The sequence below is a fragment of the Rhinichthys klamathensis genome, unplaced genomic scaffold (assembly GCF_029890125.1).
Source record: "Rhinichthys klamathensis goyatoka isolate OS25496 unplaced genomic scaffold, OSU_Roscu_1.1 h1tg000114l_1, whole genome shotgun sequence".
Classification (NCBI taxonomy): domain Eukaryota; kingdom Metazoa; phylum Chordata; class Actinopteri; order Cypriniformes; family Leuciscidae; genus Rhinichthys; species Rhinichthys klamathensis.
In genome coordinates this window covers 826,313-846,181 of record NW_026606651.1, presented here as the reverse complement: position 1 = coordinate 846,181, position 19,869 = coordinate 826,313, and the positions used below count along the sequence as shown (strand labels likewise).

The 19,869-nt window shown below is 38.5% G+C and overlaps 1 protein-coding gene across 1 annotated transcript; it reads right to left on the bottom strand.

The window, feature by feature from the left end:
• Positions 1-9,981: 9,981 nt before the first annotated feature.
• zgc:65851 (uncharacterized protein LOC321113 homolog) lies at positions 9,982-15,677 on the bottom strand. The gene is made up of 4 exons (XM_056254707.1): positions 14,687-15,677; positions 12,027-12,344; positions 10,598-10,722; positions 9,982-10,515 (listed from the first exon to the last, which is right to left on the bottom strand). The coding sequence occupies exons 1-4, from the start codon at positions 15,629-15,631 to the stop codon at positions 10,041-10,043; spliced, it is 1,863 nt and encodes a 620-aa protein (XP_056110682.1). The 5' UTR covers positions 15,632-15,677; the 3' UTR covers positions 9,982-10,040.
• Positions 15,678-19,869: the final 4,192 nt, after the last annotated feature.

Genomic DNA, 19,869 nt, shown 5'->3' with positions numbered 1-19,869 from the left:
GTTGGTTTCAAATGTCCTAGACAACTGCAGCAAGGTGATTATTGTTGCTTTGTCAGATTTGTACTGACCATGCAGCATGTTTGTGCGTGTTATACACACCTCAATGTTCTGCTTTGTCATGCTGTATCAGTTATGCAGTCAATGCGTGAGAGACAGAGATCGAACAGCTTTAACCTGGGAATTAAAACAAGATCTCACACACGACTGCAGGCTTTGCTTTATGGGACATCTGCAATGCAGAAGCCTATATATAGCAATAGAGTAATGGAGGGAGGGGGCTGAGAACAAGATACAATAATATCAATGATAAAGTTGCCAATCCCACAAATATAATTCAGTTCTGCAGGCTTTTAGCCTTTCTTTGAGTTTTTTTTTTTAAACTAGTTGTCAAAATATTGTTAATAAACATTCAATTATGTGCAGAATCATTGCACTCCTGAACATCACCATGCACTGACAGATATGGGGCATTTTTATGTATTAAAATATGATCTATTTGAAATAAGTGGTTAATTAATTCACATAATTGTCTAAATTAAAATATATATATATATATTTATATTAAAAAAGGTAGGCCTCTATAAAATTTAATTTTTTAATTATTAAAAAAAGGTCTCATCATCTTGTTCCCCTGTGTTATAGTTAGTTTGTGCTGGCATTACATTAGCCATGAATACATATCTCTATATTACTATTCTGCTCTACAACTGACTATTAATATTCTCTGTTCATTTTTATGATATTTCTGGCACTAACTTCTGAGAAGAATCTGCTGTCTTTTAATAATTTAGCTGATTAAATATTTCAGGACTTCATTTTAGACAGAGTACTTTACATTTGAGTCTGTGATTGGCTTAAAATTATAAAATAGGCTAAATCACCTACATCTTTCTGTGGTAAAATATGTTCTGTAGACTACTAAACTGTATTTATGAGTTATGCCAGAAAAATGATTTCATAATTACACATCTGAAACTGACCTCTGCCGTCCAACACTTTCTGACCTCTTACAGCTATGAATCCTATCTCTGTTTTCAACTCCGACTCCTCCCACCTTCTTAATCAACCCACGAGTATTAATGCATTTTAGTTGTTTGAACTTGTTTGTCATCATTGTTATTACTATCTTTACTGTTATTGTTATGATTACTATTTTCACTTTTATTTTTTCATTGTTGTAATTGCTGTTGTTGCTGTCTTTTGCTTTCACCAATGCGGTCACCACTGCCACCATCATTATCATTTATTATTAATATTATTATTATCATTATTATTATAATCATCAATATTGCCATTGTCAATGCTGTATTGGAATTAAGTGTCATTGTCATCACTACTGCAATAATTCCCCCTTCATCTCTTCATGGGTTTTTAATGCACCACAACATAGAATAGAAAAAAAAAAGGAATATGTATGTATGGAAAACCTCACAAACACCAAGGCAGGCAAAACAGGTGAGAAGTGGTTTCAACGGGACAGCATCTCTGTCCCAATTTGAGACACTCTCGCACTGTACTCCCTCTTTTAATGCACCTTAGACATTGCACATAACACACACCCAAAAAAAATAAATAAAAAAAATTAGGAAAAGATAGGGACTGATGAGATGTGGGGGAAGGTTATCTTATATTATCTTATTATATCATCTTTTATTTTATACAGGGTTGACAATGGCAATTGTTACATAGGAGGAAGGATGCAAATAAAAATCGACCAACACAATATTGGCAGTGTGGTGGTAGTGGGGAGTAGGGTGGTGATGGTAATGACAATGGTAATAAATAATAAATGGTTACTTTGTTTACGCATACACACACATACACATACTCACACTCACACCCGCTCACATACACACTTAGATCAAACACTTAAATCACTTTTATGTCACTTCTGGGATTATGGATTTACAAGATTGCTCACTACTGCACTATGTTGGTTTGTATGTATGTCTGAATGTTAAATAAAAAAGAAAAGAAAAAAAGAAAAGAAAAATGATTTCCACAGCTAGTTTTATTTCTTTCTTGCATTATGTAATCTTTTCAATATTTATTTAGGTTTTTTGGAAAATAGCCATATAGCAAGACACAAATAATGTGCAGTCTGTCAATAATTATATCAAAATAATGATAATGATAATAAAAATTATATCTGCGAGGATTTTCAGTCCGGATTTAGACCGTACTATAGTACTGAGACAGCTCTCATTAGAGTCACAAATTATTTGCTCTTATCATCTGATCGTGGTTGTATCTCTCTATCAGTGTTACTCGATCTTAGTGCTGCATTTGACACCATTGACCACAACATTATTTTAAATAGACTAGAAAACTATGTTGGCATTAGTGGAATTGCACTAGCATGGTTTAAATCATACTTATCTGACCGTTATCAGTTTGTAGCAGTAAATGAAGAGATGTCTTATCGATCACAAGTTCAGTATGGCATACCACAAGGCTCAGTACTAGGACCGCTGCTGTTCACACTGTACATGCTACCATTAGGAGATATCATTAGGAAACATGGAATTAGCTTTCACTGTTATGCCAATGAAACTCAGCTGTATATTTCTTCAAAACCTAACGAAACTTACCAATCACAAAATTAACGGAATGCATAGCTGATATTAAAAATTGGATGACTAGTAATTTCCTACTACTAAATTCTGAAAAAACAGAGATTCTAATTATTGGACAAAAAACGTCCTCACGTAATAACCTAGAATACTGTCTAACACTTGATGGCTGCTCTGTCAAGTCTTCGTCGTCAGTTAGGAACCTGGGTGTGCTCTTTGATGCCAATCTTTCATTTGAAAGTCACGTGTCTAGTATCTGTAAAACCGCATTCTTCCATCTTAAAAACACATCTAAATTACGCCATATGCTCAAATGCGTCTGCGACAAATGCAGAATAATTAGTTTATGTGTTCATAACCTCAAGGCTAGATTATTGTAATGCTCTACTGGGTGGTTGCCCTGCACGCTTAATAAACAAACTACAGCTAGTTCAAAACGCAGCAGCTCGAGTTCTTACCAGAACCAGGAAGTATGACCATATTAGCCCGGTTCGGTCAGCACTGCATTGGCTCCCTATTAAACATTGTATAAATTTCAAAATATTGCTGAAATACTTACAAAGCACTAAATGGTTTAGCTCCGCAGTACTTGAGCGAGCTCTTAACGTATTATAGTCCTGAAATGAATGGAAAGTTCAAAAGAACAGCATTTATTTGAAAGAAATCGTTTAACATTATTACAAATGTCTTCATTGTCATCAATGTAAAACAAAAAATAAGTTATAGTATATGCTGTTTTTTTTTTTGTACATATGCTAAGTACAATATCAGAAAAACCATTCAAGTCTTTCTCAGAGGTAAATCTCATACAGTAAAGGATGAGAATCACCCAATGGTTTAGATTTAAATGTGATTGATTCCCAAAGAGCTGAGAGCATTACATTTTGGAGTTGTTCTGGATTCGTCTAGCCGAGAACAGGAGATGTGCCGTCAGCAGAATGGTTATTTGCTAGATGCATAATTTATACGCTCTGTCTAGTCTCCCTCAGATGACATGCAGTAATAAAACTATGCAATTCGGTCAGACTAAAACCTTTTTGAGACATGCTAACTGCCCTCCTTAAAACTCTGATTATGTTTTTACCAAAGCATGTATTATTAGTATAAATCATGGTAGCCTTCTGAATGATTAACACTTGTAAAAATAAAGGTTCTTTATTGGCATCGATGGTTCCATGAAGAACCTTTTAACATCCATGGAACCTTTCTATTCCACAAAATGTTCTTTATTGTAGAAAACGGTTATTTTAATTATTAAAACTAGTGCAATGCCCGTGCAAAATCAGTTTTTGTGTGTTTTTAGTAATTGTTGGTTTGGTATGTTTGAGTTGCTGAATAGCCTAGGCTACTATTACACAGGAGCCTAAACTCTGAGAAAACGATAACGTTAAGCGCACCAGAATAAAATATAATATTCAGAATTAAACAGTGTAGCTGACTTACGGATTCAGTTAAATCGCTACTTTTTCTAAAAGAATCGCTACTTTTTCTAAAAGAATCGCTACTTTTTTCAAAAAGAATCGCTACTTTTTTTCAAAAAGAATCGCTACTTTAAAAAAAAAAATCTCTACTTTTAATAAAGAATCAACAAATGTATAATAATAATAATGTAACAAATGTATAATAACATTGTAATAAATGTATATTTACATTGTAATAAATGTATAATAACACTGTACTAAATGTATAATTACATTGTAATAAACGTATAATTACATTGTAATAAATGTATAATAACAACCTTGAAAAGAATCACTACATTTATCAAAAAGAATCGCTACTGTTTTACTTCAGAAGTAAACAGTGTAGCTGACTTAATGTTTAGCTGACATAATGTTTATTTTTAAACCACAACCCTCTCTAATAGCTTGTTTTCATATGACGTCACGCCACTGCGTTGCCATGGCGCGAAATGCAAATGGAGGGCAGAAAGTGATTTGCTGTATTTAGAAAGCACTATGACAAACTCAAAATGCCTATGTTTTGCGTCGTTTATGGTTACTTAAATCGATCAAACCACGAGGAGTTTTTATCGTGTACCAAAAGTTGTTGTTCATAAGGGGGGAAAAAGCAAGAAATGGACCGTAAAACTCTGGGAAAACGGATTGCAAACCTACGTCTGCGGTCGGGAGGAGCCGAATGGGAAAATGCCCGTGTGTGCAGTGATCACTTCGTCAAAGGTGAGATAATACAACTTAAGTGGCTATTTTTGTGTAACGTTTCCGAACTTTGTAAAGTCAAAGTATGTCTGTAAGACGAGGTAGTTGCTGATATCTACCGCCTCGATGGCAGGAAAATCTTTCAATTCAGTTGAAAAATCGCTCCTCTTCATAACGTAAGGATCACGTCCAACATAGGTTTGATTTTTTGTTTATATCTTTCTCTTGCAATAGCGTGTAAAGTAGTGCAGTACGGACTTTCCACCATCTCGTCCATTGCGCTCTTCACTCCCTGCCCTCCATCTGAATTTCGCGCGTCATCATTATCACGTGACTGAAACCCAGCTATGTCAGAATGTTTATTTTTAAACCACAACTTAAATGTGTGCTTCTTTTACAGATATATTTAACGATATCTTTTTGAAAAGTTTGAAATCCATGGGACTAACGGTTCGAGAGATATTCGATTAACAGACAGACAGACAGACAGACACACAGACAGACAGAAAGACGTTCCTGTAATTAGATAGATAGATAGATGTTCTTTGCACTAAGAAAAAAAAAACGTTCTTTTAAGAATGGTTCACTGCAATGTTCTTTGTGGAACCCAAAATTGTTCTTCTATGGCATCACTGTGGAAAAAAAATCCTCTTGGAACCTTTAGTTTTAAGAGTATGTTTATGTATCAGTAATCAAATCTTTAAATAAAACAACTGTGTGTGTGTTGTGTTTGCTTGATATAACACGAGACAAAGAGGTCACATATGGTACGTTTGGTTGATAAATGGCTTTATTTGGCTTTAGGGGGACATCACTGTATCAGTTAGCAGCCATACAGTTAAAGTGTCAGCACTCCTGAACCATCTCTGAAACAGTGTCGTCGAGATGCACAAAACGTGCGGACTCTTTTAAGCAGTTTAGATTCATGATTAAGGCATTTACGTACATTTTTACACACATCAAGCAAATCTATCCCACCCCCTCATATTGTCAAGCTCCAAGTGAATCAAGCCATGCAAATTGAAACTCCTCTTGATTGATTCATTTCATGAATAATTGCGACAACTGTTTTATTACATTTATTGGAAATCTTGCTCTTGGCTCTTCCCTCTTCTACCCTTTTGAATTATAATATAATCCAGACCTACTATTTGGATTATTTTTACAACCCAAAGGTTGCTGCAAAAATGAGCCCGAACAGTAAACTCACTTTAACATCACTGTCACCACACTGTAAGAAAACAAGTCAGTTGAAAAATGGAAAATGCACTGTAATTTTCAGCCAGGACATTATTCATTGAGTGCCGTATTCATTTCATGTAGCTCTAAAACAATACGTTACGCGTAATTCAAAATACGACCAAAACACTTTATAGACTTTTCTTAGAAACCAATGACTCATTTATACAATTTAACATTTAAGGACTCTTTGGAATGGTATTTTTCCGGAAGTGTGATCCAGTCTCATCGGGCAAGTCTTATTTAACAAACAACACATCCCAGACAGCAACATAGTGTCGGCCCAGATCCGGGCCACATCCGGTATATGGATTCCACGCCTACCAGATGTGGGCCGTATCTGGGCAACATTATGTAGCTGTCTTTTCAATCGCCATATATTTATTGATCAAACTGCATAAAAAATCAAGACCATTGATGGAAATAGTTAAAATCAAGGATAATGCGGGTGCATCTCCAGTCAGTCTTTGTCAAAGGGACACATTGAATCAAATACCCAATTTTGCTAAACACTACCAAAACAAACACTACTACTACAACAGTATTCTGTGGGCAGACATTTAACTCTTTATTTGCACAAAGGTTTATGCACAAAACACCCATTTAAGACGCATTAACCAAAAGATTTTTCAAATGTGAAAGGAAGAAGCCAAAATACTGGATTCATTAGTTATCTTTCCATCCATGATGTTGAATTTGTAAAGATTTAGCAAAGTATTGAGTGCTGTTTGTTTCATAAGGTTATTTATTGTGACAAATGAAGATCAGATCGCATTTTAGAAACAATCCCGATGCTTTCTCACAGCTGTAAATAAATCTAAATTGATAAAATGAGACACCAACCCATAATGTCACAGAATCTGCGTCCTGTAATCATCGATCAACCAGGCCTGCATTGTGAAGGGTCATTGGAGGTGGTTGATATAGCTGTCTGAATGGGTTCTTGTAGTGCTGTTTATCTGGAGTACTAATGTGACGGTTAATAGCTCTTCACTATGACTGTCTGTGACCCCTCTGCCCTCTCTATAGCCAGCCTGTCTTCTGCAGGGTGAGAAGCGAACTGGACCCGTCATGTTTACACTGCTTCCTGAAGCCTGAAAGCTCTTACGCAAAAACAAATCAACCCCACAACAAATATACACAAACATATAATAATACAACGGCTGAGTGGCAGCAAATTTGACATCTTTCTTACCTAATCAATCTCTCTTTATTTTTTCCCCCTTTTGGAAAGTTGTGGAAACTCTATCACAGATCGTTTATTTTGCTATTAGAGCAAATGGAAATACAAAAATTATATTTTTTTGTCACCTCCCCTAGAAGTTTACCCAACTATCCGACTTCTGAGAACCCTGGAAATATGAAAAGGCTCCATTAATTAACTGAAATAAAATAATTGTATTACAAAATTTTTACTGTAATAGAGAAGTATTTTTACTGTCACACAGTAAAAATAATCAGAATAATAAGAGTAATGAGAAATAAAACAAGTAAAACGTACAGACGCATTATATGGTAATGAGAACCCAACTAACAAATACATGTTCTAAGAACATTTTACTAACGTTCCCATTAAGTTATGAAAACATTATTTAAAGTTCTCTTAAGACGACCATCTAGCTAAACTGTTTCAGAAAAAAGTTTCATGAACAATGTATAAATAATGTTTTTGGCTAACATTTTGAGAACATTATTAAAGACCAGATAACTCTGACCAAACCTTCTACTAACGTTCCTGAAAGATTGTTTGCTCGTTCTTTCCTTGCCAGAGCTTTAGCCAAAGTTCTGAGAACATTCCCTGTTAGCTGGGCATTGGGAGGGGGCGCAACTAATCTTAATTGTCCTCAAAGTCGTCATCATTTTCATTATGCTATTTTTTTTTCTTTTGATTTCAGGGGAGACCTGGACATTTGTTCATGAAATTCACCTATTTGTGAGCAGAAACACTAAAAGAAAGAGCTAAAGACAGGAACCTCATCTAGTTTCAGAAGGAAGACATGCCACAGATTAGAAAGAGAAAGTGGAAGAAAGACATCGAGAAAGAGAAAATAAGACAGAGGAAGATTTACTTCAGAAACAGTGAGATCTGCTCCATCACGAATGAATCAATCAAGAGGAGGTCATTTTTGAACACAATAAGGAATAGAGGGATATTTAGCAGCAGTCGTCGTCTAAAGCGTCAGAATCTAAATTGCAGAAGGATTTTCCCACACTACAGTTGCACTCCTCTCTCCAAAATCTAAACATTGAAACCCTCCCCAAGAAATCCATAAATATTTGATCTTTAATCCCACCAAACTTGATGAACTCCATGCCGCCACGTTTGCCGTGCTGTGACCATTGCAATTGAGGAAACCATGAAGGGATGGCCGGATGCATTCATTAAAGTTAAAAAATGATGCATGCTTTGCATGAAAAGGTGAATGAACATTCTTTACCCTACGAGTGAACTTAATGAAATGAGCTTGGACAATTTCGTTCATGTGGGTATAGATGCCCTAATATCGCTGGGAAATATAGGAGATGTGGCCTGTTCCTGTGCTTGGCTCGTGACATACATTCAGGACTCGAGTGAAGCTCTATATAATGGATATGCTGTTGCTCTGTGAATAATTACCTCTTCCAAAGTCCAAACTCACTTATTTTTTAAATTAAATAGCACCGAGAGGTTGGAACCAGTTCATTTTGCCTTGCATGGCATCACCTTCCTTTGTGCTGTCCTGCACTACTAATGGCACGTGAACACCAGGTGTGAATGGGGTCTTGCTGTCTGATCTTCACTTAAGTTGCCGTCTTGACACGAAAATGAACATTTTGTCATCATTTAATCTTTCCGTATTATTGTCTTTAGGGCGACACAAAGAATAGCTTAGACCAGGGGTGTCCAATCCTGCTCCTGGAGGGCCATTGTCCTGCAGAGTTCAGCTCCAACCTAAATTAAACACACCTGAACCAAGCTAACCAAGGTCTTACTAAGCACACTAGAAACTTCCAGGCAGGTGTGTTGAAGTAAGTTGGAGCTAAACTCTCCAGGACTGAGTTTGGACACCCCTGGCTTAGACTAAATGAAATGTTGTTGTAGCTTAGACTAAGGCCCTGTCCCAAATGCCACCTTAAACACTTGTGGTCTCACTACAAGTTCGCCCTTTCGTGACGTAACGCAGCTTTGGCCGCCGGGAAGTGCGCATCGAAAGACTCGCGAACACCCTTCTGAATCCTAAAATGAAAAGTGGGACACCCTACGCTACGGTCTTATGCAGCAGCCATTGTAAGTCCACAAGACATAAAGTGCACATGAAGCACTCCATTTGGGACAGGGCCTAACAGTTCCTCTTTTCCATACAAAAGAAGTGCATTTATACTGCCCAAAAAGGTACACAGAAAGGTGCCATTCACACAGAACGTGTTTTTGTATTTAAAAACGTATGATGCAGGGGGAAAAGAAATAAAGATCAAGGTCTAAAGGGGTGTTTTGTCAAATTTAAACTTCTTTTAATTTGAGCACTGCATTTTTAGGGCACTGCGTCACGCACGAGGTCCAACACGTCCATCTAGTGCATGTTTACATAAAACAATATGATGCAAAAACATATGCTGTGTGAATGGTGCCTAATAGTGGTCCATGCACTAGGCTATTACATGACCTATCCTAACACGACCTCACGATTTCAAAGTTTTAGGATTTCTGTCACATAAACCATATGACTTTTGAAGACTTGGAATACAGAATTGCATGGACAATCTTTATGGTGCTTTTTGGAGAGCTTGAAAGCATCCACTTCTGTTGTATGAAAAATGGAAACTAAGAAATGATAAGAAAATGTGTCATTTTTTGGGTGAACTACTCCATATATACTCTCTGCATAGACCTTGTTGAATCTCTTGAGTGCTATACAGAAAACATCGGTTTGAATGCTTTCGCGCAGATATCCTGATGCATCAGCAGGTGAAATCAGCCATACCTAGTGAAATGAAAGTGAAGATGAGAGGATGAGGTGTGTGTTTGTGTGTGGGGACATGGAGGGATGTGTCCAGACGGATGTGGCGGAAGCAGTGATGATACGCAGCTTTACTTGCTCTTAACCGGAGCGGCCTTTTCGCCTTTGTTACTGTCCCCCTTTTCACTCTTGCTATCTGCCTTGCTATCGCTCTTCTTCTCCTTTTCCTTCTCTTTCTCCTTTTCTTTCTCTTTCTCCTTCTCGTTCTCCTTTGGACTCTTCTTTTCTTCCTTTTCCTTCTTCTCATCCTCCTTTTCCTTCTTATCCTCCTCCTCTTCCTCCTCCTCCTCATCGCCTCCTTCTTCCTGTTCTTCTCCTTCCTCGGCCTCCTCTCCTTCCTCTGCTCCCTCCTCCTCCTCTCCTTCTTCCTTCTCCTCCTCCTCCACCTCCTCTTCCTGCTCTTCCTCTTCCTCTGTCTCAGGTTTGGCTACGCTCCTCCTGTAGGAGCTCAGGGCATAAGTGCGGCTCGATGGATAAGAGTAGGCGGACTGCAACATGGCTCCGCTCACAGAGCTCAGACGGCATTCCTCACCTTCCAGCAGCTTCCTGTTGGGAACGACCATATATGGATAAGGATGGGACATTCATAAAGGTATCAACTAATGACATTATAAGTTCTGAGTCTCACCTGTAGGCTGCGATCTCAATGTCCAGTGCCATCTTGACATTCAGCAGGTCCTGGTATTCCCGCAGGTGGCGGGACATCTCACCTTTTGTGCTCCGAAGAGCAGATTCCAGCTCCTGAATGGTGTCCTGTCACCAAAAACAAGACATTTATGTCTCCAAAAACTTCTCTCAAAGTCATGAACAAACATTCTTCCAGTAACGTTAAAAGAATGTTCGTTCAAAGGTCTTTAATAATGTTCTCTAAATGTTATTTATACATCGCTCATGGAACGTTTTTTTTCCCCTGAAATATTTTAGTTGGACGTTTGACTGTTTTAAATGTTACTAATTGTTTCAGAATGTTCAGAGAACATTAAAAGTAACGTTGCAATGATGCAATATGTTTGCAAAATTATAAAATGGAAAGTTCCCGTAACATTTATATAACCAAGATTTTTTTTTAGGACATTTTGAGTTTTCAGGGAACATTCAGTATTAATGTTTTCATAACTTGATGGGGATGATAGCAAAATGTTCTTAGCATTTATTTTTGTTAGCTGGGTATGCATTTCTTCTGGAAAAAAAAACAATCTTATCTTGCGGATTGGACAAAACATCTGATATATTCAAATGAATACAACCTAGACCTGCCACTAGGATGTCTGATGTCATCAGCAATAATCAAACAGCCATAATGCTGAGAAAAAGACAAAAAATCCCTCACTGCACTGCAGTTGACTGGAAAACTTCTCAGATACTGAAACCAGTTTTTGTTTATTGTTTGTAATGTTCTTCTTCGTCTCCCTTCATTACATTATATTTGCTTGTATTTGTTGCTATATTTAGTCTTAACATATCACTTTTTGATATATTATTAATTTGTAATTTACTTGTAATTTAATAAAATGCACAAATACATTTGATATTTAATGTCAGTAAACTCATTAATTAACAAGGAAAAATCTATAAATCAAGAATCATTTTAGAATCGGATCACGATTTCCAGAATCATGATCGGATCGAGAGGTGCTTAAAGATTCCCACAACGAGCAAAATATACATTCAAAAATGCCTTTAAATACAGCGGGGTCCAAAACGTTTGGAAGCACATTGAAAAACTTTTTTAAATTAAAAACCTAGAAACTTTTCAAATAAGTCACAAACCAAATTTGTGGCGTTCATCATATGACTCCTTCCTTTGTAGACAGTTGTTCTTTGGATGCTCTTTTTGGGTTTGTTCATGAGTGATTTTAGCTTTTTTCTTTACAAATTTGGATAAAAGTGTAATGTAAAATGTAAACTCACTCAAAGTCTTATGTTCATTATAGAATTTATAATACTTTTAAAATAAAATTATAAAAATGCAAATAGGAGCAGTTTTACTATAGTGGCTCTACTGTATTGTATATGTATAATTTGAATGTAAAAAGCATTGACTGAAATGCACTGACCTGCATCTCGCCGATCTCGTTGTTGTGGCGGTCCTCCATCTCACCCAGCTGTCTCTCTAAGGACTCATTATGGGCTTTCAGGGACTCGATCTCCAGGGTGCGGGACTGCAGCTGTCGACGGTACTCGGACAGCTCATCTTTGGTCTGCTTCAGAGCATCGTTGTTGCGCGCCGCCGCCTCCGTCACGGTGACAAACTTGGAGCGGTACCATTCCTCTGCCTGCTGCTGGTTCCGGGAAGACAGAGTCTCGTACTGGGCACGGATGTCCTTCAGGGCCACGGCAAGGTCAGGCTTACTGACGTCCATCTCGACAGACACCTGAGCATGGAAAATACTTGTTAATAAGTTTAATACAACTATAATCTAATATTAACCCATTTGAAAAGTTAAAAAAGATTGATATTTAAATAAATCGTGTTCTTCTGAACTTTCGATTCATCACAGCATCCTGAGCAAAAGTCAGGTTTCCACATTAAACAGCACAACTGTTTTTAACACAGTTAATAATAGGAAATCTTTCTTGAGCAGCAAATCAGCATATCAGAATGCTTTCTGAAGGATCATGTGACACTGAAGACTGGAGTAATGATGCTGAAAATTCAGCTTTGCCATCACAGGATTACATTTTTAAATGTATTATAATTGAAAACTATTTTAAATTGTAATGATATTTCACATTACTCATTTTGCTGTTGGTAAGCATAAACTTTTGAATAGTAGTTAATGATAGCCATAAATAGCCTTTAGTCTGTCAAATTGATTGGTGGAGGAAGTGTAATTTAGTTGCTGATTCATAATTGATTTCTAATGAATAATTAATACCCCGAAACAGGCATTTATGTTTGAGCCAAAAGGAGAGTATAAATTATAGCTATACATATAGATAATTTGCCATATATTTGTTGGCACAAATGAGACATTCTGTCCATAATAGAAAGTTGCTTAAATTTGTCAGAGAATATACTGATAAATAAACAGTTTTACAGTGAATGTAAACAATAAACCACTGTCCATCAGTTAGTGAAGTTATCAAAAATGCAGTAGAGCTGATATATGCAATGCTAATATTGGCCAATGCATGTTTAATCAGTCTTTGAGTGTAATTTGTGGTAATGAAGTTTTGGGCCCTTGAGGCTGCGGGATGGAGCACAGACTCAGGGGTTTTAATGCTCAAGGAAAGATGACACTGCCTGAACGCTTTCATAAGGATGCGATTCATCCAATGCATCATCAACACACAGAGAACAGCAACCCGTGCATGATGAGCATCAGCTTACAGCAGTCACAGTGTAATTGTTACATTCAGGGTTATTAAATAAAAGACTGCGGGAAATGTAATCTTCCGTAGAGTAGAAATGCATGACTCTGAGAGCGAGGCTAAAGTGATGCAGTCCCTCTCAAGGACGCTGCGCCGCAGGGGTCCCGCTGCACCCACTCTGCAGCCAGCCACACCTAAAATCCTGCGCTACTCATCTCCTCGTTGCCAGGAGGTTAGGAAGTTTAAAAAACCTTCTCTCAACCTTCAAATAGATTTCTCCCTCTCCAGGGCTTCTCCTTGTCTTTGTCTGGGTAAATATTCTGTTTGTAGATGTTAAAGTTGCACGAGAGAAGGGATTGGCATTATAAATGCACATTTTGACTGAGGTCCTGGTGCAGTGCAGCGTCAGATTCTCAGTCTGAGCTGCAGTGCTGTAAATTCTCCCAGACACACACCGCACTCAATGACACTGCACAGTCATGATACGCATGCCCACACTATGAGTTATTAATAAACATAGTATTTCAAAGCATTAATGGATAGATGGTATTTATAGGCTTTATCTGCTTAATCTGATCTTCTCAATGTAGTTTCTATCTTATAAAGATATTTCTACATGATAAGACCTTTAAAATGACTTTAATTGATGTAAAGCTATGTAGTCAGGTTGATTCACTCATGTTAAATTGGTTGTAAGCTAATCAAATATAATTATTTTAAATATTGAAGGACATGTTTGCTTCCTGACTAAGCATTTTAGGGTATATATTATGTAGCAATTTTCAAACCCAAAGCATATGGGAAATTTGGCTTAACCACAACTTGTTTTATTTGACTGGAAGTTAATAAAAATGTCATTCCCAAATAGATCTGCATCATTATACCACTGCATAAATCACACAGTCATAAATTACACTGCAAAACTCTGATATGAGATATTAATGAACATTTCTGGGAACAGAATGTGTATGCTTTTTATAATTGTATCTCACCAAATAAGGTATTACACTGTAAATTGTACATTTTACACTAGCAGTTATTATGCAAATCATATTTTAGAATAATTGACAGAATATTTAATGTGGTGATTTCAATACTATCTAAGCATATATGCAATATTTGGCTTAACTGATTAGTTATATCTTTCTGGAATTAAAACATACACATTTGCAACTATTGCATGTTATGTATTTGCAATGTAATGCTCATTAGCCACCAAAAAACAACTAATCCCAGGCTGGTCTCCAGCATGGCCAAGCTGATCTTAGCTGTTTAAAGATGATCTCCCAGCCTGGTAATGCAGGTTTTAGTTGGCATCACAGCCTGACAGCTAAAAAGTGTCCAAACCCCTCTAAAACCAGCAAACAGATCAAAATAAATATCATTCGAAATTTTTTCATACCTGGGTGGCCTGAATTGACGCCTGTAACTCCTGCAGTTCCTCCTCGTGCACTTTCCTGAGGAACGCGATCTCATCCAGCAGGGACTCAACTTTCTTCTCCAGCTCCAGGCGGGACAGCGTGGCGTCATCCACGTCCTTGCGGTATCCCTTCAGGCTGTTCTCGGCCTCCTCCCGCAGCCGGGTCTCCTCGTCCAGCTTCTCCTTGACGCGCTCGAGCGCCTCGTTCATCTGCACGCAATCCAGGTGCATCTGGCTCTTCTCGTGTGTCATCTCCTCGACACGGCCGCGCAGCTCGCGGATCTCCTGCTCGTAGAGGTCGTGCAGGCGCGACGGCTCGTTGTGGCGCTGGCGCAGAAGCGCGACCTCCGCCTCCAGAACTTTGTTGTGCTGCTCGAGGTTGTGCACCTTCTCGATGAACGTCACGAAGCGGTCGTTCAGGCCCTGCAGCTGCTCCTTCTCGTTGGTGCGGATGATCTTCAGCTCGTTGGTGACGGCGGTGGTCTGCGTCAGGTCTACGGTATCCGTCTGGTAGCCAACGCCGCGGCCGGATCCGAGTTTGGTCCGGTAACTTGAGGATGTGATCATGGGGGATGGAGAGCCGTAGGTGCGGTGGTGCTGCTGCTGGGGAGCGGAGCGGTAGCTCACCCGGGACGGGCTGCTGCCCACGGGGACGCGCCGTGGCGCATCTCCAAAAATCTTCCTGTATGAGCTGCTCGTGTACATGTCGCCGGAATAACTCATGCTGAAATGCTCAAGATCACAGACCGAGTGAGTGAAGTGTGTGGATGTGGGAAGACAGAAAGAGAGAAGGAGAGTGCCGGTCGGGTTGTCACACCGGCATCTTTTATAGGCACAGACCGCGAGCATCATCTGACGCAGGGGCGGTGGTGGAGGGGGAAACCTGCAACCCTGAGCAAAAAGACAGAGTCCCAGGAGAGAGCTCATTCATTCCATGCCTTTGCATTTGTGGCCACTCATCCCTTTTCACGCGATGGAGATTGTCATCATGCAGAGAACTGAGGATAAATAAAGGTCAAAAGATGTAAAAATAAAAACTACATATGGGGTTCCTCGGATGACCTCTGGAGAATCACTGGACACCTTTTAAAAAGCCAAAACTGAGCCTTAAAGTTCCTGCAATAAAGGCAGTCCGTTGTTCATAAATGAAGCTTTCAAAGCACTTGAAATATATTGAAGTTTGAGGCACTAAGTAAGAGTTTAAATAAGAGTTTATTTTGCTGTGTAGCTGAAATTGTTACTTTATTATATGTCATAATAAGGATCTTTATCATATTCTTTGTTAAATTCAGTACAAAAGTAATGCGGAAACCTTAAGGACAAATGTGGTGCAGTCAAACTGATTGATTTTGTGAGTGTTTTGCATACCACCTTATCATTCATGTGTTGCTGCATGTCTGCATATATATATATATATATAATAAATAAAGAAAATTAAGTAGGCTACATTTTAGGGCCATTAAAAATAATTATTGAAAACTTAATATGGCAATGCAAAAATAAATAAATCAAGAAATAACTGTATTTCATGTCATGTGTGTAAGCAGAGGTGCTGCATGTGTGCATGGGATTGAAGCATGTTGCAGTGAGAGGGAGTGTCTGACTGTGTCTGTGTGTGTGTGTGTGTGTGTGTGTTGTAATGCGGGTGGCAGCCTGTGCCTCTGCAGTGTCTGAATACTGAATGAGACACGGAGGTCTTACCCCGATGACCCTCCTCGATGCAGAATCCTGTGCAGACTCAAAATCAGCTGGCAGTTTTCATTCATCTCAAACATATAGTGCATCTAAAATAGGTTAATAAAATGCACAGGAGTGCTGTTAAAGTCAGTATTCTTTAGGAAGCTGCACCCCATCACACTTTTTTTCTGATGAGTCATCAGTATTGGCTGTCGGGGAGCGGTGTGTGTGTGTGTGTGTGGTGGGGGGGATGGGGGGCTGTGTTTCGAGTGCAGGACTGTCGCACCACACAGACTTGGGTTGAGGCCAAAGGCATCGGCCACACCTCAGGACGGGTTTAGCGTGATCACACCAGCAAACCCCTGGAGACCTGCTGCAGGTCTCGCTGTCTTCACTCAGCACTTTCTGAGGCTGATGTTTCAATTCTACAAGTAGAGAGAGAGAAAGAGACACGAAAAAGACCTGAGAATGAGCATTTTCTCTGTTTAAGGATGACAGGCTCTAGACCACTGCAGTGAATCAGAAATTGGCCCAAAGTGAAACGTACTAACCCACACACACATGCACGCACGCACACACACAGATATAGGTCTGTTTTCGATACATCGTTACGACGATACATCATCACATACTTGATACGAGTAGGCCTATCTACAGCTGCTTCTGTATTAATTCCGCAGCAGGTCCACAGAAGTGGACCACGCTTAATTTGAATACAAGAACAGTATACTATTTAAAACGGAGTGGAAATGTGCTGAAATTAATGAATATATGGTAACATGGGGGAAGATGCCCCCCTTAAAGGTACAAAATGTAAGATTTTTTGTAATAAAATATCCAAAAATCACTTGCACAGTGTGATATATTTCTTGCAGTTGTGTAGGCTACTTACAATATCCCCAAATTTCCCAAAGAATTTTAATTTCAGAGATATTCCAATTTTAAATAATGGCTAGTCCCTGGTCATTGTCGCCTGTCAACGACGTAATATCCGCGATATCCCTGGTTTCCTCTTGTACTGCCAAAGTAACCATGGCAACAGACGTGGACAACTGCGTTACGTCTAGCGGCACGCTCACGCTGTTGTTGTTTCGTTCAAATATTATGGATCATGGCAAGCAGACTTTGGGACAAAAGGAGAAATAAATCATCAAGGATCAATATCGCCGTGGCGTTTTCGAGATGCCGAGAGCTCCACGTCCGTGACTAACTTGTAGGCCGCTCTTGCATGTAGGCTACTTTATTAGACAGGAGAACAAATGTACATAAAACAAATCAATGTTATATAGCTCAACATGATGAAATGTTAGAATATGATCAGTATGTTATTCTAATGTTGATCTAGCTTACTTCTTGTCTCATATAGCCAACAAACTAACACATAATAACATTATAACTTTCAACACACTCAAATGCAGTTTAGTATGGTAGTGTAGTAGACCAAGTGAAACAGCGTTACCTCAAAAGTTTCCATTTCATCTTAATATCAACATTTGTGAGATATATTTTTGAGTTTAATTGATCTATTTTGTGTCTCTGGAAAATAGTTAGGCTATCTATGACATAGCTTATTATGTTGACTATCAAAGTGCGATATAAAGTGCGACCACGGCGATATTGATCCTTGATGATTCATTGATCCTTGATGATATATTTCTCCTTTTGTCCCAAAGTCTGCTTGCCATGATCCATAATATTTGAACGAAACAACAACAGCGTGAGCGTGCCGCTAGACGTAACGCAGTTGTCCCCGTCTGTCGCCATGATTGCTGTGGCAGTACAAGAGGAATCTAGTCGCATTTGAACCACGAATACCCTTTTTCCCCCCCCAATGGATTCAAGGAGTTTTGTGGTTGAAATGTGAAAATATAACAACTAACAAATCCTTCCCTCGCGGGTCAATTTGACCCTCTAGGAATGAATGGAATGCGAGGAATGCGTCAGTACACATAGAAAAACCTAAAATGCTAAAACTTTACCAAAAAATGATTTTATAGCGTCTGACTACATGTGTATCTTATGGAATGTGTAATAATGAGAAACTTTCTCGTAATGACTTAACATCTCATAATAATGATAAACTTTATCTTAATAATGACTTTTAACTCATAATAATGAGAAACTTTCTCGTAATAATGACTTATTTTCTCGCACTTCTACGCATGCGCAAAGCAGTGGAGCGAAGGGAGTGCCACGCTAGCGACATCCGCTGGTCAAAGCCGTGTAAATGCATCACAGCAAACATGGCACGCTCTGCAAAACAGTTAAAAGTCAGTGTGATCTACGAAATGCAGTCTGTAGTATCATTAATAACATCAATTAAAAATCATCTGTATATCTTCCATACTTTTCCATGCGCACGAAAAGGTGTGAAAGTGGAATGCAAAAGAAGGACGGTTACCATGGTAATGAAGGACGCGATTCAAGTTGGAATATTACATTTATTCTTTAAGTGTAACATCTTCATACAATATATGGGTAATATAACACGTATTTTGCGGTGGATGCGTCTAGGATATTTGATGTGCAGGTTCATCTGGAAGATATCAATACAGAAATCACCTTTAACCTTTTGATGCACAAGCTATGCAAACCTCTTCTAATGCACAACATGGGTCTAAAAAGGCATTTTTTTTGTTTCATCTTTTGAACTCACTTTATTTCAGCATTTAATATTCCATGATTATGAATTCCATGATTTATGAATATTCAAAATATCTTGTTTTCAATGATCACAAATTCATATTAAAATATTTCCTAGGTTTTGTGTTAATCCAGTTTACACACATGGGTCAAAAATGACCCATCTATGCAAGCGTGATAAAACAAAAGAATAAAGAAAACTTTTTGTTAAAATAACCAATTTCCCAGTTATTTAGATCAACACATTAACTGTAACACTTGAAATATGTTTATTGGCCACTTTGTCACACATATAACCGATAACACTGAAATTGAACTGTAGTGTAGTGCAACTAGTAAATTGTGGTGAAAGTGACTGAATAAAAAAAAAAACGGACAAAATAAAATCACACGGGAACAGCGCCATCTTAAATTGCCATCTCAGTGCTTACATGTCTCACAAATGACAACTACACGTTTGCGCTCCTTGAGCTCCACTCTTCGATTGCCCTCCTGCTGGTGTCCTCCTATGGCCGGGTGGTGGCTGCGTTTTTTTATTGATTTTTTTTTAATTGTTACATTTATATAGCACTTTTATCTGAACTCAACGTGCTTTACATGGAAGGGGGGAATCTCCTCAACCACCACCAATGTGCAGCATCCACCTGGATGATGCGACAGCAGCCATAGTGCACCAGAACGCCCTCCACACACCGGCTTATTGGTGGAGAGGAGACAGAATGATGAAGCCAATCAGTGTATATGGGGATGATTAGGAAGCCATGATCCCAGGAAGCTCTTTCATACAATTAACAGTCTACTCAAAGCAGATGGTGTCAATCTTTTGACTCCATCTGACTGGCTGT

What these genes read in the sequence shown, in the direction of transcription:
- zgc:65851 (XM_056254707.1), bottom strand. Translation starts at nt 15,631, where the DNA reads ATGAGCTCTCTCCTGGGACTCTGTCTTTTTGCTCAGGGTTGCAGGTTT. An exon ending in CGTCAATTCAGGCCACCCAG is followed by an intron (nt 12,345 to 14,686) that starts GTATGAAAAAAT and finishes TTCCATGCTCAG; the next exon opens with GTGTCTGTCGAGATGGACGT. An exon ending in ATTGAGATCGCAGCCTACAG is followed by an intron (nt 10,516 to 10,597) that starts GTGAGACTCAGA and finishes CGTTCCCAACAG; the next exon opens with GAAGCTGCTGGAAGGTGAGG.